Raw genomic sequence first — 22,027 nt, 5'->3', positions numbered from 1 at the left:
TCCAATCCAAGAGCATGGAATATCTTTCCATTTTTTAAAGTCTTCTTTAATTTCCTTCATCAATGGTTTATAGTTTTCTGTGTATAATTCTTTCACCTCCTTGGTTAGATTTATTCCCAGATATTTTATTACTTTGGGTGCTATTTTAAAGGGGATTGTTTCTTTACTTTCTTCTTCTGTTGATTTATCGTTAGTGCAAAGAAATACAACTGATTTTTGAAAGTTAATTTTGTAACCTGCTACCTTGCTGAATTCTTCAATCAGCTCTAGTAGCTTTTGTGTGGACCTTTTAGGGTTTTCTATATATAGTAACATGTCATCAGCATATAATGACACTTTTACCTCTTCTTTTCCAATTTGGATCCCTTTTATTTCTTTCTCTTGCCTGACTGCTGTGGCTAGGACTTCCAGGACTATGTTGAATAGGAGTGGTGATAGTGGGCATCCTTGTCTTGTCCCAGATTTTAGTGGGAAGCTTTTGAGTTTTTCACCGTTGAGTACCATGCTGGCTGTAGGTCTGTCATATATAGCTTTTATTATGTTGAGATATGGTCCCTCTATACCCACTTTGGTGAGAGTTTTTATCATAAATGGGTGTGTCCTGTGATTACTACTGCTGTTAATAAAGCATACATTTTATGAGGCCAACACCATCATGAATTTTTAATACCTTCACTTGATACAGTGTCAGAATTCTTCTTTAAGTGTTTACTATGAGGAAGAAAAAAAACATACGGTCTAGCCCATTCCTATGAGTACAACACTGTACTTACTTTGGGATAATCCAATTCAAAGAATGTTTCCAAGTTGTTGATTAGGTTAGGATCCACTCCTTTCAGTGGTTTCAGAAGAGACACCCCTGGGAGCTTGCTATATGGCTGTTTGTCTGTTGCCTTCTTGTTGAGGTGTAATCGGCTAAAAACAAATGATACATAAATTAACATTCATTTCTGGAGAATACACGAGTGCCAAATCTATATAAAGTCTGTACCAAGCTACCAATAAATTACTAAGTTCTAAGGTTAAAAAAAATTTTTTTTTGACATTCTAATGGGATATCTAAAAATGCAGGCGAGTAGAACCAGGTAAGCTTCCAGTTGAGGAAAACCAGAACTGAGCAGAGTGAATGTCCCAGTGGAACTTAGACTGTTGTTTATGGCTGCAGTCAGTACCTAGAACTATGCCTGGAGCAGGCATTCAATACGTATGTGGTGGAGAAATAAATGAAGGACAATGTTATGAACCCACACAAAAAACTGCCCTTCATCCCAAAATGCCATCAAAGTGGCCAAAGAACTATAAAAAGAGCAGGAGGGGAAAAAAATCTCTATCTGCATCAGAAAAATACTGAAGAGTAACCAGAAAAATGTGAGAAATTTCTATAACAAACAGTCCACACAACACCTGATTGAAAGAACTACCAAGCAGCTTGGATGGCAAGCAAGAAAATGGGATAAATCACAGAACTGCCAATATTCACAAGCTCAGAATGGCAGGGATGGACCAGGGGGAAGTTGAAGGTATGGGGGGAAAAAAAACCTCCATGATGAGAAAAATATCTATTAAGGACACTGGAAGATATACCAGTGCCATCAATTCACAGATAAGTTGGCCAAGGTTCTCAGGACTGGTCCATCCCAAGGCAGCTGCCGCACAGGGCTCCTAATGAGGGAAGCCATACCAATTAGACAAGAGAGGATGTGTCCCAGCTCATGTCAGGATGTCACAATAGAGAGAAGGGGCCATAAGGCAGAGTGCTGAAGTTTCTAAAGGAAGTCACGAAAGGCAACTTCCCTCCTTCTCATAAGCAAGTCTCCACGCATTCAAACAGTAATTTGAGGCTGCAACAATCATGGGGCCATCTGCAGGATATTTTAAGACATGTGTTCTTCCACATTTTAACATCTTGGAAATCAATGGCATCTTACAATTGCTGGCAGCCAGATGGCAGTCCTGACTCAGTAGCATGAAAAACAACCCTGCTAGAACCCATCAAGAAAATGTCAGTATCAATGCATCTTAAGTTAGATGAAATACACTACTAATCTATGAATGATTTCTGACAGTACATCAGTACCATCAGCCCCAGCAGTGAGCCACAGGCTCGCTCCCCTAATTAAGGGAGGGGTGTGCTGCAGCAAACACCCAGTGTTTCAGATAAGGCCATAATACATCCGTACAGAAAGAAAATGGGTTACCACCTACAGTGGAAAAGAACAGTGTGGTATCGACTTCTGATCCACAGCACCAAATGCCAGAAAATAATGACTCCCATCTATAGTGGTGTTGCTCAGTGTGGCGGCGGTCCACAAGTTGCTTTTTACTGGCCAGCGATGAGAAGAAATGGAGAGAAAGTGTTTAGAAACTTTCATAGCGATTTGACAGTGCCATGCCATCCAAGCATGTAATCAGTAGTTGAGTTTCACTGCAGTTTACCAAAGTGTCAGTCCCTGACAGACTGGAAAATTTTAAAGAACTGATCCTTTGCCACAGACAGTTTGGAAAATATTGATCTACAGAGTTCAGCTGGAGGGCTGGGAAGAGGTGAAACCATGATCGGAAATTTACATAACCACAAAAATGACCACTATTCCATTTCTAACAGAAGAGTAGACTAGCTGTCTGGAGAAACTCACCCAGTAGAGAACTCCAGATTGCCAGTGGGAAAAAGTTTATATTCTGTATTTAATTCGTTGAAATGGTAATATATCCAAATGGTTCAAATCACTAAAAATATTAAGAGGTTTAGATAAAGAAGCTTCCCGGTCACCTTCGTCCCCCATCTGTCTCATTCCCAACACTACTTACTCAGCATTATTTGTTTCCTGCTTATCTTTGCAGAGATTTTTTAAAAATTCATATACAAGCCAACACACACACACATAAAATTCTTATACAATATTTATCATTTTCTCCTCTCATTTTTTAAATACAAGTACACTAAAAGCATGTTTTCAAATGTATGCCTGGACTGTTAGAAAAGAAAGGAAAGCCTTCCAGGTCAGAGAGGAGGAGAAACCTCTGAGTCAGTGAGTGTAGGAGCTGACGCTTACATTGGGATCATCTGTTGGTCTCCAGTGACCTAGAGATGGTGATCAGCCTGAGACAAGCATGATAAAAAAAAAATCTGTTCCGAGAATCTTCTATAAATATGGAATCCCTGAAAGGCAAAGCAGAAAAATCCTGGCCCACAGAGGGAAGATGGGGAGGCTGCCTCTCTTGGATTCAGTCCTAAGTGAAATGGAATAAAAGCAAAAAAAAAAAAAGTCTCCTTGGAGAACACTTAACCACGTGGGTTTGGTACCCAGAATGCAAACTAAGGGTGTTGCTTGAACAAAATCCAAGAGATAGAAAGAGAGAGACCACCATATGTTGACCATGAATATATGAAAAGAACCACACAATGTCTAGAAATGAAAACGGTGATCACTGACATCAGAAACTCAACAGACAGGTGGTAGAGAAGACTGCGTGCACACAGTTCAGAGGACAACTGGAGAACTGGAATCTAGATTGGAAGAAATTATCCAGAGTGCAGCACAGGGAGGATGAGTGGCAAAGGTACTGAAATCATGAAAGAGCTTGAGACATGGAGGGCAGAATAAGAAGTCTAAATCCCAGTAATTTTTAATCTATTGGTCCCACTCTCTGATCATTAAGTGCTGGTGAACTGTAACAAAACATACATGGGTCATGATGACCAATCACAGAGAAACATAGCCCACTAACACACCGCATTTGGCAAGGATTTAGATTAAAAATAACAACAATTTAAACTGTGCTGAATAGGCTAGTGTTGATCCTATTTTAACTTTCTTCCCCTTCATTAAGACATTTTACTTTAAATGCTAATACAGATATCCCCTTATGAGTTCATACTAAGAATGAAGCATTTAATCAAAGACAGGCTGACCTGGCAGACAACAATGAAGCCCTCTCCAGGTTTACGGCAAAGTGAACTGATGGAAAGTCCTATATCTGAAATTTCTACTCAAAATGATTACAAACATAACTCTAATCAGAGGACCTTTAAAAAAAAAATTCTCATTTGTGCCTCCCCCAAATATCTATCTATTTATCTTCTCCTCTTCCTCCCTCCCTCCTTCCTTCTCTCTTACTAACACACACACTTACACACACAAAATTTTCTCTTCATACCCCATGGATTTATCTTGTAGTGAGGATACAAGAATCCTACTCTGCCCAGGAACAAACCCACAGACCTACGGTCAATTAATCTTCAACAAAGGAGGCAACAATATACAATGGAGAAAAGATGGTCTCTTCAGCAAATGGTGTTGGTAAAACTGGACAGCAGCATGTCCAATGAATCAATGAAGTTAGAACACTCCCTCACACCACACACAAAATAAACTCAAAATGGCTTAAAGACTTAAATATAAGACAAGACACTATAAACCTCCTAGAAGAAAATATAAGCAAAGCATTTTCTGACATAAATCTTAGCAATATTCTCCTAGGGCAGTCTACTCAGGCAATAGAAATAAAACAAAAATAAACAAATGGGACCTAATTAAACTTGTAAGTTTTTGCACAGCAAAGGAACCATAAGTAAAAAAAAAAACAAAAAAACCCGACAACACCCGGAATGGCAGAAAATATTTGCAAATGATGCAACTGACAAAGGTTTAATTTCCAGAATATATAAACAGCTCATATAACTTAATAACAAAAAATCAAACAACCCAATCCAAAAATGGGCAGAAGACTTTTCAAACAAGCACTTCTCCAATGAAGATATACAAATGGCCAATAGGCACATGAAAAAATGCTCAATAGTGCTAATTATCAAAGAAATGCACATCAAAACTACAATGAGGTATCACCTCACACCAGTCAGAATGGCCATCATTCAAAAGTCCACAAATGATAAATGCTGGAGAGGGTGTGGAGAAAAGGGAACCCTCCTACACTGCTGGTGGGAATGTAGTTTGGTGCAGCCATTATGAAAAACAGTCTGGAGAGTCCTCAAAAAACTAAAAATAGACTTACCATATGATCCAGCAATCCCACTCCTGGGCATATACCCAGAGGGAACCTTAATCCAAAAAGATACCTGCACCCCAATGTTCATAGCAGCACTATATACAATAGCCAAGACATAGAAACAGCCTAAATGTCCACTGACAGATGACTGGATAAAGAAGCTGCGGTATATTTATACAATGGAATACTACTCAGTGAGAGGAAAAAAAGAATAAAATAATGTTATTTGCAGCAACATGGATGGACCTGGAGATCGTCATTCTAAATGAAGTAAGCCAGAAAAAGAAAGAAAACACCATATGATATCACTCATATGTCGAATCTTAAAAAAAGAAAAAAGAGGACACTAATGAACTCATCTGCAAAACAGAAACAGACTTGCAGACATAGTAAACAATCTTATGGTTACCAAGGGAAAGGAGGTAGGAAGGGATAAATTTGGGAGTTTGAGATTTGTAAATGTTAACCACTATATATAAAAATAGATTAAATTTTTTTTCTTCTGTATAGCACAGGGAACTATATTCAATATCTTATAATAACCTTTAATGAAAAAGAATATGAAAACAAATGTATGTATATATATGCATGACTGGGACATTATGCGGTACACCAGAAATTGACACACTGTAACTGACTATACTTCAATTAAAAAAAAACCCTACTTTGAAGAGTACTGTTTTGACTTAAGTAATACAACTGACATAGCTCCTTGTTATAATTTACTTGAAATGTTTATCAAAACAATACAAAAATATCCATTTAGTCACACACACAATCACACAGCACTGTGTTCAGCGCACAGTGGTGCTTTCATGACTACTTAGCATTCCCTTATTGAACAAACCTATTTTGAGCCCAAATGTACACGAGGCATCATCCCCTGACCTGACGACACTGTGATGAACAAGTGAACTCCACACTGTCAACGAGCTGTGGTTTCCCAGGGGAGGTGCCACGTAAGAAGTTCTTCCTATTAAACCCTCACAGACGTCAACAAAGCTATGCTCTGGAGCAAGAAAGTATTAACCCTGCTTGTATTAACACACAGAAATAATGCCGATGGGTGCCTTGGCCATGGCCAGTGTGTTGTAAACCAATCTGTATTTTTTCAAAATAAGACCAACATCTCATTTGCCTGGAATTCTCTAAGTGGCCTGAATGGAGTTCCCCACGTGGGCCAGTTTTATGAGTGGCTCTGACAGGTCCTGCAAGGTTTACTGGTTTCAAAGCAGTTTTTATTAGTATCTCAGGTCGGGGGTTCTCATTACCCGGGACCACATGAATGTGAGCTTACTGCACCCACACCTTGCACAGGATTTCCCACGGGTGGCCCATGTCCACCCTTAACCTGACCACGTGACGTGCTTCCTTCCAGGATCCTGGGCACAACACTTTTTCAGTTTCAGGTTCTATACTGGGAATCCAGTTCGACCTTCCTATCAAGCATTTGGTTTGCAGCCTTGACCTTTTTTCTAGGAAAGCAGGGGAGCTCTTTTCCTTGAATACATTAGCACATAGTAAAGTCACATACAAGTACACAGCTCAGTGAATTTTCTCAAAGTGAAACACCCACGTGACCAGCACCCAGATCAAGAAACAGAGTATTACCAGAATCCCCGACGTCCCTGCATGTCCCCTTCTACTAACTACCCTCTCAAGGTAACCACTACCCTGACTTCAAACACCACAGACTAATTCTGCTGGTTTTAAAATTTACCTAGATGGAAGGAACCCTGTGGGATTTACTCTTTTGTGTCTGGCTTCTTTTACTTCGCACCACATTTGTGAGAGTCATTCTTGTTGGTATAGTTATAGTTCATTCATTCTCACTTCAGCATAGTATTCCCTGTATTAATACATCACACTTTATTTTCTACTGATGGACTTTTGGGTTGTTTCCAGCTTTGGGTAATCACAAATAGCCTGCAGTTTCCTCTCTGACCTTATGTTAAGTATAAAACCCCCTGGCTTCTCCTCTCCCATGCCTCAGGACTTCAACTTTTGGACAATATGAAGAAACAGGGATTGGATTTACTCTTCCCACTTGAAACAATTTTTTAAAAATCAGACAAAAATATAGGAAGTGGTTCTCAAGATACTGGACATCAGGTCAAGAAATGATTCCTGAGACATGAAACATGAAATGAGGTGAGTCCTCTAACTGCCCCGGCTTACTGCTTTGAGGCAATTTCTAGGCCAGAAGACTAGTGTTTTTCAACGTTTAGTATATATCATGCCCATGGGTAGAAACCACAACTTACTGGACCAGTTCCATAGCTTAGGAATCTGCATTTTTATAAGCATCCCCAATGATTCTGATGTGGGCTAGCAGTGAACCACACTTGAAGACGCACTACAGTAAAGTCTCTCAGGTCCAGGAAAACAACGATGTATCACATGTTCTCAATTTTTAAAAAAAAATGTTGAGTAACTGAAGAGTAAATAAACAGTTGGCTACATAGAGCCAGAAGGTAAGGCCGATCTAGAGATAAAAAGGTGGGAGCCATCCACAGTTTGGTAAATACGTAAGCTCTCCCAGGTGGAACATACCCTTAGCAAGTGGCGGTGAATCAATGTAATATTACAGAACCAGTAATGCATGAAGGAGACTAGGACTGAGCGACCAGGGAGGGAGAAAGATGGCCAGGAAGAAAGCAAGGTCACACAAGGGTTTATCTGGCTCTGCTGTTTTCTTTTTGAAAGGGTTCAAGAAAGAACAACATTGAATGCTGTTGAGAGAACAAGATAAGAACTGAAATGTCTGCTGGACTGAAGTGTCCACAGAACTGAAATGTCCACTAGAACGTGTGAACACTGGTGACCTCTGAGCACTCTGCGCAGGGGCAGAGAGATAAAATCAGGCGACGAAGCAAGTGAATGGGAAGTGAGTTGTGGTAACAGTGAATAAACACTAGTTTCCCCAAAAACCTGACCGTGAGTAAAAAGGCCAAAGAGTCACTAGATGGAAAAGGGTTTTCCAGTTTAATTTTAAATTATTTTTGATTTTTAATGCTTGAGTATACATGGTCAGGGAAAGAGCTAGTCAAAGGATAAAGAGAGAGAAAACAAAAAATAATTAGCGGCATGTTAAGATCCACAGGGTAAAGTAGGAATTAAGGTAATCTGACAAGGATGAGGGTAGAACAATCTTTTGTTTGTAAAGATTTAGAAGAGGTGCTGCCAGTCATGGGTGTCAGAGCTAAAAACAGAAACAAAGTGTTGCCAGACACCAGTGTAGGCTTAGCTGAGATCCGAGACCATGAATGTGCAGTAGTACTAACCCACGTGGCTGTGTATTACCTCAGCAGGATCCTGAAAGCTGAGAGGCTATACCTTATGAGATGGATTCAGGATAACAGGATAGACTGGTAGGAGGGAAGGCAAGGGGCAAGCTAAGGAAGTGATGAATTGTAACAGAGAAATAAATGAAGCCCAGAGGTAGCAGGTGGAGGCCACACCTGTGGATAAGCAGCCTGGGGCAGTTCTCAGCCTTGATTGTACATGAAAATCTCCTGGGGAGTTTTTTCTTTTTTTAAAAAAAATCTTGATACCCAGACCAAATAAAACAGAATGTCTTGGGTTGAGACTCGAGCAGCAACATATTTTTTTTTTTAAACCCTCCCTGGTGACTCCAAGGTGCAAAGTTGAGACCCATGGACCTAGGAAGACTAGATTACTGCCAGAACAGAAGAGGGCTGAGGTGGAAACTCTGGGGAAGATGAGCAGTGATGGGATGGATGGAAACCAGGAAGTCAGTGAAGCAGAGGTACACGTGCTGTGAGGCCGGGGAAGGACCGGAGAAGAGAGTAAGCAGCGGCTGTCTCTATAGTGACCTAAATGTTGCCAATTATCAGAAACTTAAGATTCAGAGCAACTGGAGAAATTCTCACACAGATACCCTATTCCCATGGATTACGTCCGGGGTTATTTTTAGGTTATCACTGGCAGTATATACACATACTGGATTAAGAGCCCGGGCTGGAAGGAGACTGCCTGGATTTCTGTACCGACTTCATAGCTAACTAGCTGTGTATCCTTGGGCAAGTTACTTCTTCATCTCAAGTTCTTTGGGTTTTGTTTTTTTTTTAAGTGTGGATAATAGTACCTACCTCATAAAGTAGTTGTGAGAAATAGATGGAAGTAAGCTGCAAAGTAGACATTCAATGATAGCTACTATTTTTTTTAACTGCTAATTTTAAGGACATTTCCCACTAAATGTAACTTCTCTGAATTACCATAGTTCTGATAAGAGATTTAGAGACATCAAACATTGATGAGACTTAGGCACCAAAAGACAAAGACCGTAAATTCATATCTTTAAAGATTATTTCATATATATTTAAAGATTAGAACATTATGGGTTTTTTTAAAGCATAAACAAAACTCTAATGTATTAGGAAGAGTAAAGGGGGAAAAGGGAATCATCAGAAGTCTCAAATCATGGTTAAAAGAGAGTAAGTCAAAACATGGGATAAAACACGTTTAACACAGAGTTTAAATTATACCCAATATTTAAGCTAAAATTGTATTCAAGGTTAAAATTACATCCCATATTTAGGAATCAATTTAAAGTTCTACAGACATATCTGAAAGTGTAGAAACAATGCAAGTAGGAGAGTGAGAAACATTCAATATCACAAATTATTATCCCCTAAATATGGCCTGTGACTGCTTTTTTAGGTGAGCTTCCTTGAAAACTATTAGAGGGTTTCTTGGTTGGGCAGAGGCACTGTGCAGTCCTGGGTTCTCCTCACTCCTCTGTCCTCAGAGCCTGACTCAAATGTTGGACTCCACAGCCCCAGGAGACCCCTTCAGTTGGCTCTGCTACAGAGAGAGGTTGTCACCCTCAGAGTCGAGGGGCAAAGGCCAGATGATTTCCACAATGCAGTGGCGACAATGTACAAAGCAACTACTGGTTACTGTGCAATCCAATCAATATCAACTTCTGTCATGAAGATATTCTGAGGCATTCCAAAGGAGATTCCCTTCTGTTTTGTTGACCATTAAATCACCACGCCTCTCATGGTCCCCAAGAGCAAAGACTACAATGCAGTCTTCCCACCTGGTCCGTGGCGGGGAGAAAGCCCCTTCCCACGGTCCCTAATGCCTGTGAAGCTCTCAGTCAGTGACAGCAGGTCCCAAGCATCAGGACCACCAGAACCACAATCTGGGATTTTAATACCCTTAGTTCTCTTGAAACAGAATCTCCCCTCCTAACATATATGTCCATTTGATTTTATTACATTTTTCAGGAACAATATTAGGTATAAAAGGAATGGATCTCTTGTATGCTAAGTCAATGATTTTGACTTGCTTCATTTTTGAAGAATAAAATGATCTTGAAACTGAGTGATTGGGGGGAGATAAAAAGCATGGTAAAATGTCAATACATGTCATTTTCCCAAGGAATTATTTCTAAATTCCATTTTAAACCGAGAGCTGGAGCCACTCTTCTGTAAAAAAAAAAAAAAAATCGAATTCATGTAATGAAGGCATGTCATCCTCAAGGACAGGGAGGGGCAGGTGCTCAGAGCAAGCTGCTGGAGGACTGTACCTGCCGGCATGAAGAATGGGGAACTGAAGTGCAGACACCATCTGGGCTGCTTTCTCAGAGTAACTTAAGTCTAAAAGGTCACGAGAGATGAATCACAGGCAAGAGAGAAAGGCCCTCAGGGTCCTGCTTCCACTGTGAGCTAGAAGGACATCTATTCAGGGAACATTGCAAAGGACTCCAAGGAATATTCTGGTAAGGAATATTCTGCTGGACTTTACAGCTGCTTTAGCTTGATGAATCTTCACCGCCTCTCTGCACATGGTTTTTTGACTTCTGAGTTGATGGGATGGCCTTATTTTTCCTAGTTGATTTTTATTCCCTAACATCTCAGTCTCTAAACTTGTTACTGCCCTTTCCGTCCATTTTAGCTTATTGCTTTACCTTCTCATCTTTTAGTCCCCTCTCTCCCCCTACTCAACAGTTTATTTATTGACTAGTACCACTTTTAAATGGCTTATTTTACAGTTCTATTCTACAGTTTTATTCTAATTGAATCCTGAGCAGGAGGGAAGCCTGGCGCGGAGGGAAACTCCTTGGAGAGAAGGCTGGCTGTGCCCTTCCCTTCCGGCAGCTCTTTGCTGTGAACTTAGTATGCGGCTGCACCTCCCAGAAGTGAGACACAAGAATCTCATTCAAAGTTGCTATGGGAGAATATGGACCCCATACTGAGGGCAAAGTTCACCCTGCTTAATAGCCCCAAACTGCGCTGTTTTTATAGTTCTGTGGTGCCATTCAGTTGAACCAATTTATCTGACTCTGGGAATTAATCTCTGCTCCATGCCATCAAGCTTGTTAATATTTCACATAAAATTAGGTTGACTGGTATGCCAGCAGGTCCCCTATTTCTATAGTCCATGCCAGCAATTTCTAATGATAAAAGGCTTCCGTGATGGTGGCTGTTACTTATGACTGTACCTGGAAGGCTGCGACAGTGTGTTTACGACCAGAATGTGTCATGACTAGTGTTACTTCCCATAGCACCTGTCTTTTCAAAAACGGTGCTGCATCGAAATGAGCTTCACCCACAACACAAAGCGCACTTTCTGGTGCAACATGAACTCTGCAGACACAGGGTTCCCCAGAGAACACAAAGTCATGAATGGGGAGTTAGCTTTAGAGGAAAACACAAACGATTTCCAATGGACAACAGATTTACATATTACAGAACATAAAAGATTCCATCAGCATAAAAAACAGAGGTCTTTATTATATTGTCCCCCCCCAAAAAACCCCTCCAACTCACTAACCCTTTGGTGACAAGAGTTAGCCCTAGTATATGGGAAATGGATTGAGCAAGATAATTGGCTAAGAGCAACTTAACAGCTCTGTATTCCCTGAAGGACAGAGGTAAGTGTAAAGATTACTGATGGAAAGACAGGCATTCCCTTTGGAAATCCTTAGCGGGGTGGGGGTGGAATTCAGATCTAACAAAGAATTTGTAGGTGAACGTGTTATTGATATGACCCTGCTTCTATTTCAACCCACAATTAGAAATAGTGAGATAAAAATTCCTTTTGGTTCAATTAATTTCATTAAAGACCAAGGCCACTGAAAGCATCCAAAATTCTGCCCATCTATCTCAAATCACAATGGCCAAATGACACTGAGTTAAAGTCTGAGTACTATTGGGAAAAATTCAAAGATCACTCATTCGGCATGCAACAACTGAGTGCCTAGTAGCACTGAAGACACAACAGTAAGTAAGACACCTTCTTACCGTCAAAAGCTTGCAATCTAAGTGGGGAAAGAGACAACTGAACACACATTTACAATTCAGGTGGGTAAATTCAAGGTGTTACCTGAAGGACTTAAGAAGGGCGCCTAACCCCAGTGGGGAGCTAAAGTCAACAACGATTGAATGATTAAGAGTTAACTAAAGAAGCAAACATAAAAAAGGCAGGAGGGAAGGAAGGAGAGAAGGGGGAAAAAAAGAAGGAAAGAGAATCCTAAAGAAAGTCCATCGCACGTTCAGGGGAATGCCAGTAATTCAGTGTTGCTGGAGGAAGAGGTACAAGCAGAGGCCTCCGCTCCTAGAGAGCAACACGTCTTGTTAAGGAGTTGGAATTTTAACCTGAAGACACTGGGGAACAGTGGGGATTTTAAGCACATGATCTGAGATTACTGCTCCAGAAGGATAAGGCCACAGTAAAACAAACAGAGTTCCGGTCAAGATGGCGAAGTGGTAGGACCACAAGCTTGCCTCTCCTCATGACTACAATGAAACCACAACTGAATGAATGATAAACAACCATAAAAAAAAAAAAAAAAAGACTGGAACCTAGCAAAAAAGATCTTCTGCAAGTGGAAACATAAAGAGGGAACCACAGCAGGACGGTAGGAGGGGCATGCTCATGATTGGGCCCCATACCCCCCCCAGGGTGGGCAACCCACAGCTGAAGGTTTGTTAAGTCCCAGAAGCCCTCCCACAGGAGTGAGAGCTCTTAGCCCCACATCAGGCTCCCCAGCTCGAGTTCTGGCATTGGGAAGAAAAGGAGACCCCAGGGCATCTGGTTTTGGAGGCTGGGGGGCTTGGCTTTGGGAGCCTCATGGGACTGGGGGAAACAGAGACTCCATTCACTTGAGAAGCCTACACGGAAACCTGTGTGCGCCAGGACCACTGGCAGAGGCAGTGATTCATAGGAACCTGGGCCAAACCAGCCTGCTGGATTTGGAGGGTCTCCTGGGAGCGTGGGGGAAGGCTGTAGCTCACTCAGGGGACATAAAAGCTGGTGGCAGACATTCCAGGAGTGTTATTCTACATGAGCTTTCCTGGAGGCTGACACCTTGATTGGATCGTTAGCACCAAGATCTAACCCCATCCAACAGCCTATAGGGAAGCCTCAGGCTAAACAACATACAGGGTGGGAGCACAGCCACGTCCATCAGGAGACTTCCTAAGCCACAAAGCCTCTAGACACAGCCCTACCCACCAGGGGTCCAGGACCAAGCTTTACCCAGCACTGGGCAGGCACCTGCTCCTCCTGCCAGGAATCCTGCATAAGCATCTAGTCCAGCCTCATCCACCAGAGGCAGATACTAGAAATAAGAAAACAATAATCCCAAAGCCTGCGGAAGGAATCCACAAACACAAAAATATAGATGATATGAGGCAGCAAAGGAATATCTCCCAGGCCAAAGCACAAGATAAAATCCCAGAAGAAGACACAAGTGATGAGGAGATACGTAGTTTATCTGAGAAAGTTTAAGTAATGATGGCCAAGATGTTCAGAGAACTCAAGAGGAGTATAGATGCACAGAGTGAAGTTTTTAGCTAAGAGTTAGAAAATATGAAGAATACTGAAACAGAGTTGAAGAATAAAATCACTGAAATGAACAATACACTAGAAGGAACCAAGAACAGACCAAGGGAGGCAGAAGAACGGATCAGTGAGCTAGAAGACAGATTAGTGGAAATCACTTCTTCAGAACAGAAAAAAGAAAAAAAGGAATGAGGATAGTTTAAGGGAACTCTGGGACAACATAAAGCACTCTAATATTCACATTATAGGGGTCCTAGAAAAAGAAGAGAGAGAGAAAGGACCTGAGAAAATTTTTGGAGAGGTAATAACCGAAAACTCCCCCAACTTGGGAAAGGAAACAGTCACCCAAGTCCTGGAAGCGCAGAGAGTACCAAACAGAAACAACCCAAAGAGGAACACACCGAGGCACATAGTCATCAAACTGACGACAATTAGGAAAAGGAGAAAATATTAAAACTAGCAAGAGAAAAGCAATGAATAACATACAAGGGAACTCCCATAAGGTTATCAGTTGACTTTTCAGCAGAAACTCTACAGGCCAGAAGGGAGTGGCACCATATATTTAAAGTGATGCAAGGGGGAAACTTACAACCAAGAATACTCTATCCAGCAAGGCTCTCGTTCAGACTCAATGGAGAAATCAAAAGTTTCACAGATAAACAAAAGCTAAAAGATTTCAGCACCACCAAACCAGCTTTACAACAAATGTTAAAGGATCTTCTCCAGTCATCAAACCATAAAAAAAGAGAAAAAAAGAAGAAAGAGAAAAAAAAAAAAAAAAAAGACCTACAAAAGGTTGCTTTGGCTGTTCAGGGTCTTTTGTGGTTCCTTATAAACTTTGGAATTGTTTGTTCGAGTTCTGTGAGAAATGTTCCAAGTATTTTGATGGGGGTTGCATTAGATCTGTAGACTGCTTTGGACAGTGTGATCATTTTGATTGTGTTGATTCTTCCAATCCAAGAGCACAAGAAATCTTTCCATTTTTTTGTGTCATTTTGGTTTTCAGAATATAGGTAACCTCCTTGGTTAGGGTTGTCTCTAGGTATTTTGTTGTTTTTGATGTAATGGAAATGCCTCTGCCAGTTATAAAATTCTGGTTTTTGAAGTAAAAAAAAAAAAAAAAAAGGTGAATGAAGGGCCACAAATGGCAAAATAGCCTTCTTTTTTTTATGGGTGAGTTGTATTCCATTACATATATATTTATATGCTGCATCTCCATTATGTATTCAACTATTGATGTGCACTTAGGATGCTTCCATATCTTGGCAATTATAAATAATGTTGCTGTTAACAGCAGGGTGTATGTATCTTTTAAGTTAATTCTTATTTTGTGGTTGGTTTTATTCCTTTGATAACTATGTAAGTTTAAAAAGCTAAAGCTCTACATGCTCTTAGAAACAATGAACAGTACATATATGTAAATTTTAAAAAATATGTGCAGTTAAAAAAAAAAAAAAGATCTATTAAGCCATGAAAGACATGTAAGAAACTTAAAGGACGTATTAGTAAATAAAAGAAACCAATCTGAAAAGGCTACAAACTGTATGATTCCAACCAAATGACATTCTGGAAAAGGCACAGCTACAGAAACGATAAAAAGATCGTGGTTTCCACGGGTTTGGGGAGAGGGAGGGAGGGAGGAATGAAGAGATGGAGCACAAGGGATTTTTAGGGCAATGAAATTATTCTGTATGATACTACAGTGGTGGCTATATGTCATTATGCATTTATCAAAACCCACAGAATGTACAACTTCAAGAGTGAACCCTAATGTAAACTATGGACTTTGGTTGATAATAAATAATGCGTCCATGTTGGTTCATCGATTGTACCAAATACGCCACACTGATGAGGGATGTTGAGGGTAGGGGAGTATATATGTGTGGGTGGGGAGGGCTACGTGGGAACTCTGTATTTTCTGCTCAATTCTGTTGTGAACATGAAACTGCTCTAAAAGAATAAAGTCTATTAAAAAAAAAAAAAAAAAAAGACAAATAAAGTAGACAAGGACCAAAGCTGCAGGCAGGGATACCAGAGCAGAGATAGTTCAATAGTCTAGGGTCGAGATAACATGCACTGAACTAACGGTGTAGGAAAAGGGGGATGGTGAATCAGGAGGACCATCACGGATATTAAAACTGATTTATAGTTTCCACTTTGCTTTTTAAAACTATCACAACATAGTCCAATTATGTATCTTCCTCAGGCTCAAGTTAAAGGGGCTCAGTTGCCTCATTCATGCACCAAAAGTGGCCCTGGCAGCAATGACCCTGACTGATCAAAATCTGTCCAAAGTCCAAGTACACCCTCAGGACTAAACCCAGAATTAGATTCCACCAGGGCTCAGGACACCAATGGATTAATTAATTTAAGGCAAAAACAAAAAAATCATATTAATAAAAATAATATTTGAAATGCTAAAATTTATCATAAAAACACAATCACTTTCCAGTGGGCAGTTTAGCAGTATCTTGATACAACGAATATTTAAATTCCATGCAAAAGCTGCTGTGCAGCAGGTATAAAACTGCTACACTAGAAAAATTATGAAAAGCAGAATTAACTTGAGAAAAAATCTTGGAAAAGGACCTCTGCTTTACTAGAGGGCAGTTAATATTTATGGATACAAGAAGTGTTTCCACCGTACCCTGGCCTCCACCCAATTAACAGAAAAGATAAAGCCTAACACTAAACATTAGGACCCTATGCATAGAGGGGGGGAAATGATAAATCCAAGAAGGAGCTGGGATGGAGAAGTGAGAGAAGGAAAAGAACAGAGATGGAGGAGAAAAAAGCAAGATGTGTTGCTTAGATGCTCTTATTATCTTGCAATAAGACTCCTAAGGACTAAAAAGGGAAAAAAACAATTGATTCCAGACTTTTATATGATTTCACTGCAGCCCTCAAGCTATCAAACCATACTAGCTCTCAAAAAAGGAAAGAAAAAAAAAAAAAAACAAAACCATAAAGATCACTTAACCAACTCTGCCTTACAGAGGCTATAATCATTAGGGCTTTTTTAGGAAATAAAAAAAAAAAAATCTTCAAAATAAGAGCCTTGGATTTCAAATGCTCTGTCTGAATGTCACCTTTAACACTATAAGCAGAACCTCACTAATGCCTGCCATCTAAAATGTGTTAGCAAGTGACTACGCATCCGTCAATACGAAATCTGGAAAGGAGCAAAGCAGGAAGGAGAGATACCAGTGAGAAGAAAAATTAAGGGTTTTCTAGTTTATAAATTATCTCAGTTTTTTAAACTGCATTGTAAATTTGTGAAATCGGAACAAAAAATTTCACTGAACAGCAATGGTTCTCTGTATTAATCACAGTCAGCTCCATTTAAAAAAATACAGGCTAATACTTAGCTCTTGATCTCATTTTAATAAGATACAATACAACAGCACACTGAATCCAAATTAATTAGATACCATTACACATTGTATTTAATTTTTTTTAAAAAAATCACTAACTGGTATCTGAAAAGTTTCATAGCTTTTCTCAGCAATTTCACTACAACATTCACATTACTTAAATATTTTTAAAAATTAGGAGCCCACAGATTATGCTCCTTAATCTGACAGCCAGATATGAAGCTATGTAAGTTTTTGAAAACAGGCTCTATTTCTACTAGTTGCAAGCACAAGGTTTGAGAGTATCGATATCTGCTTATCTTAATTAATTTATACTTTAACTTATTTCAAAAAGGATTTGAGACGCCATAGAATGTATTCAGGAAATTGATTCTTCAATAAAACACAGAATGCTCAGCACAATATTTTAACTGAAATATCACTGCCAATGTTCTTTAACCTTGCTTGCCAAAATGTTGAGATGATAAAATTTGTAATCTTACTAAATACAGCAGGGAGAAGGAGAGGAAAAAAAACTTTATTGCTCTGCTTGAAAACAACCCATATTAAATTGGGAAGTATCTCTGCTTCATTAAGAAAGGAATCAAATCAAATACATAAATAATTTTGAAGGTGGGATGAGATAAAAGAAACTTAATTTAAAAAGGGTAAGACTTAATTTATATATATTATTTACTTTATGTTTAGTTATCCACTTCAGAAAGATATTCACAAGATTCCTCTAATTAGATAGTCATTCTAATCTGTTACAAACTAATTGTACTTTATTCTATTTTCACATAACTTTTCTGGATCCTGCTACTGTCAGTAAAAAAAGGTAGCTTCGTGGGGCACTGGAAAAGAAACACAAAGAATCTCTACAGTAACTTTCAAAAAATATTTCTTCCTTCCTTCCTTTATTCATTCATTCATTCCCCCTACTGGAGGCACTGGGGATTGAACCCAGGATCTCATGCATGCCAAGCATGGGCTCTACCACTAAGCTATACCCCTCACCCACTACAGTATCTTAATTAAGCTAAATGTTTATACCATTCTCAAAAACATGAAAGTATTTTAAGAAAAATTCGCAGTTTATCATTAAGCACAAAATAAATAACTTAAAACAATTCTGGAGTTGTTACAAGTCTAAGGGTATAAACACTCCTGGAAGCTTATTTGAAATATTAAGCTCTATCACTACTGTTAATTTTAATTAAAGAAGCATGACTTTATGACCTTGTATATATAATAGAGGGAAGGGGATATGTATCACGGTCCTATGTTGAATAAGTCTACTTTCTCCAAATTGAGTTGTGAATTTAAAAATTCCAATTTAAATACAAGATAACTTAGAGTCTGAAAAAAAAAGTTCTAAAGTTTATCTTTAAGCAAAAATGTATAAAAAGCCAAAAAAGTGTGCAAAAGAATAAGGAGGAGCTGGCCTCACCAATAATATGGTAATAAGGATAATAAAACTTCATTCATTAGAACAGTGGGTACTAGGGCATTTTATAAGTGTAAAGTGTGAAAAAAAAAAAAAAGAAATCTATGAAAACTTAAAATACAAAAAAAAAAAAAAAAAGAGAGAGACAGAGAGAGAGTGATACTAACTATATAATAGTTGGGAGGAATAGGAAAGATACAAAAATTTCACCAGAGTCAGGAAAAAAAAAAAAAAGATTTGCCTATCTATCTAAAACACACAGGTACATACACTTTTCTCTATGTTAAATATATACACAAAGCTGAAAGACACAAAAACAAGTTGGGAAAAACACTGTAGCATATCACAGAAGAACAATCTTTCTATTAAAAAGATTAACATAGCAATGGATTGTGGCATAGGCAAAAGTTTATGAATGTGCAGTTTATAGTTAAATGTAACTAGTATATAAATACACGAAAAACATTCGATGGAACTAGTAATTAAAGGAATGAAAATAAAAAACAGAAAGTAGCAAAAAGCCTGATACTTAGTAAGGGGAAATAGGGACCACCATACAATGTTACCAGGACTATGAACAGATACAAGCTTCCTATAGAGCAATATGTATCAACGTTTAAAATGTGCACCACTTCAGGTCCAATGAATCCTCTCTCAGAACGTTAACTAAGGAAATCATCTCCCAAAGATTAAAGTGTATGCATTCATCAGTGTTGTTTGTAATCTTGACAAATTGAAAACAATTACTAATGAATACATATTAGTACCTCATAAACAGAAATGTCATGCATCTATTAAAAATGATGCAGAGATCACACATATATTGACATGAAAAAAATACTCATGACATTTTACATGGAAGTTCCATGTGAGCAGGGGCGCGGGATGTCTTGTTCTTCAATCTTTCCAGCACCTAGAACAGTGCCTTACCTCCCTTCTTCTCCCTCCCCCTACAGAAACATAATTAGAAGGACAGTCACAAAACGTTGACAAGGTAATGGAGTTCTGGCGTGTGGGTTTAACTTCCTTCTTTATTCCTCTGTAATGTCTAAATTCCCTAAGCATGCTTTATTTTTATGATTGGAAAAAGTGACAAAACTGTCTCTTTAAGAACTCATATATATATTTTAAATGAACTCCAGGATGTGTTCAGTGACTACAGCTCACAAACTCCCAAAACCTAAGATTAACAGTATCCAAGAAGCATTTTTCTTTCCTCTTTAAAGAAATATCAGTATGCCTTGTACAATGTAGCATCTGTCTCCAATATCAGGAAATGCCCCCACTATACTAATAATTAATGCAGCATTTCCAAAAAGAAAAGCACACTTCTTCTGTAGTGAAAAGGGAAAAAAACTATAAGTAACTATTTTCTTAAAGTCCTCCCCTCTCCTTTACTAATATACACCCTATTCTGGTTGGTGGTAAAGATTACTATGCACCATCATCTTTTTTCCAGGCTAAAAATACAGTGAATCCACGAGTACAATGCTCTACGCCAATTCTTTCATTTCTTTACGAAGACTTTTTTTCATTTTAAAGACATTTAAACAATTGAAATAGCAAAACTAGCTACACACTCTATGTCATTATTCATCCCATTATCCTACTTTCTTTTATTTATAGTTTTTTTTTTTTACCACTATCTGAAATAACCTTATTCGGATTTTTATTATCTGCCTCTCCTTTCTGGAATGCAAGCTCTATGAGGACAGGAATTCTGTCGTGCTCACCACTGTGTCCCCAGTGAGCGGCATAAGGGGGTGGCAGGGGGAAGATACGAATCTGAACAAGACAATAAATAAGGAAATGGGGTGGAGGGAGAAGGAAAGAAAACCACACTGAAATGTACAAGCGGACATGACTCAAGGCTATAAAGGCAGTTCAGAGGTTTGGTGGACATTTTTCAAGGTGGACAGGTGCTTCACACCTATCTAAGGGCACAGAGTTCTTCCAGGAAGAAAAAAATCCACAGGGAGGTCTCCAGGTGGCTGTGTGCAGCTCCCAGAAGAGTGGTAATGATCATCACTATAATAGAAATGTGGCCCAGGTCGAGGGAAAAAAAAAAAAAAAACAATACACCACACATCTTGGCCCAGATGAAAAATCACACGAATCCCCAACACAACCAAGCCAAGCAAGCAATCTTCCGCCAGACACCTAAGAAGAGCAGGATCTCCTTTCCCCCAAGCTGTGGGCTGCAGCCCAGCAAACCCTTCACTCGCCACTTTCCTCTCTCAGGGAACCCCCCGCCCTAGCTGGTCCAAGGGGAGAGGGGATGGGAGAAAGAGTCTGAGAATCAGCCTTCTCCACCCCCATCCGAGCCTCATCAGCTCCAAACAGAAATCCCTCCAACCCTCGCCTGGCCCCGAGGCCCCGCCACGGAATCCTCCAGCTGCCCCTCACTCACGTGTAGATGATGGCCATGAAATGCATCAGCCACAGCACCAAGAAGAGGACGAACCCGAAGACGGCCATTCCCTCCAGGGCCAGGTCCAGCAGCGCCATCCCCCGGCCCGGCCCGGCCCGCTCCGGCAGCCGCCGCGGACAGCGCTCCCGCAGGAGGAGGACAGGGTGGGCGCCCGGCGCGGGGGCGCAGGAGGGGAGAGGAAGGTGGGGAGAGGAAGGGGCGGAGGGGGGTGGGGACGGAAGGGGCGGGCAGGGCCTGCGCGCCCCCGCCCGCGCGCACTCGCCCGCTCGCTGGTCCAGGCGCGCTCGCGACTGCAGGCGCTGCGGTGGCCGGGCTCCGTGGTCAGGACGGCCGTGGCCCCGCGCTCCGGCTCGCCTTTCCACCCCCTCGCGGCCGCCGGCTGGACCCTAGGCGCCTGCGCCCGCGCCGCCGCTGCCCCGCCGCCCTCCAGTCGCTTCACCGCGGGGCTCTGGGCCGCGCAGCTCCGCGCCCTGCTCGGCCGCCGCAGCTCCGCGCACTGATCGAAACCGGCGGCTTCAGCCCCGACTCCCTGGCGCGCCCCGCCCCGCCCTCCGGAACCGCGGCCCTGCCCCTCCGAGGGGCGGTGCGCGCCGCTCCTCTCCGCCCACCCTGCCGCCCTCGCTCCGGCAGCGTCACCGTCGTGAGCGCGCCCCTGGGAGGCTTCTCCTCCCGGACGCAGGCCGGGCTTTCCTCTAGCTGCGGGCTCCGGCCGCCGCCCACCTCTCCGCGTCCGGTGGAGGCGCCCTGGGCGGCCAGCACTGTAGCCCTGGGCCGGCCTCCATCCGCGGCACGGTAACCTGTGTGTGGCTCGGAGGCTGATTTCCTGTCCGGCTGGTGTTCCAGTGCGCCCAGAAAAAGACCCGGGGTTCCAGGCAGCCCGCTAGTTGTCTCGCAGTCCAACTTCCAACGCTATGTCCGCAGCCTCTGTGCCGGGCATTGCTCGCAGCGGCTCAGGCCCTCCTCCAGGCCACG

General features: G+C 41.0%; 1 protein-coding gene across 2 annotated transcripts in view; it reads right to left on the bottom strand.

Annotated features, from left to right (window-relative positions):
- UGCG (UDP-glucose ceramide glucosyltransferase) overlaps positions 1–21,539 on the bottom strand; it is a 40,871-nt gene extending 19,332 nt beyond the window's left edge. Inside the window, exons 1-2 of one of the 2 annotated variants that reach the window (XM_010988716.3) lie at positions 21,035–21,539; positions 774–915 (exon numbers count right to left, since the gene is read on the bottom strand). In XM_010988716.3, coding sequence (XP_010987018.1) covers positions 774–915; positions 21,035–21,132 — 240 coding nt within the window. In that variant the 5' untranslated portion in view covers positions 21,133–21,539. Of the gene's footprint in view, positions 1–773; positions 916–2,205; positions 2,503–21,034 lie in introns of those variants that run through there. The other variant, XM_064490397.1, reaches the window with a different exon arrangement.
- Between the last annotated feature and the right edge of the window lie 488 nt (positions 21,540–22,027).

Source organism: Camelus dromedarius, chromosome 10 (genome assembly GCF_036321535.1).
Source record: "Camelus dromedarius isolate mCamDro1 chromosome 10, mCamDro1.pat, whole genome shotgun sequence".
NCBI classification, from domain to species: domain Eukaryota; kingdom Metazoa; phylum Chordata; class Mammalia; order Artiodactyla; family Camelidae; genus Camelus; species Camelus dromedarius.
This window is presented reverse-complemented; position numbering and strand designations above follow the sequence as displayed.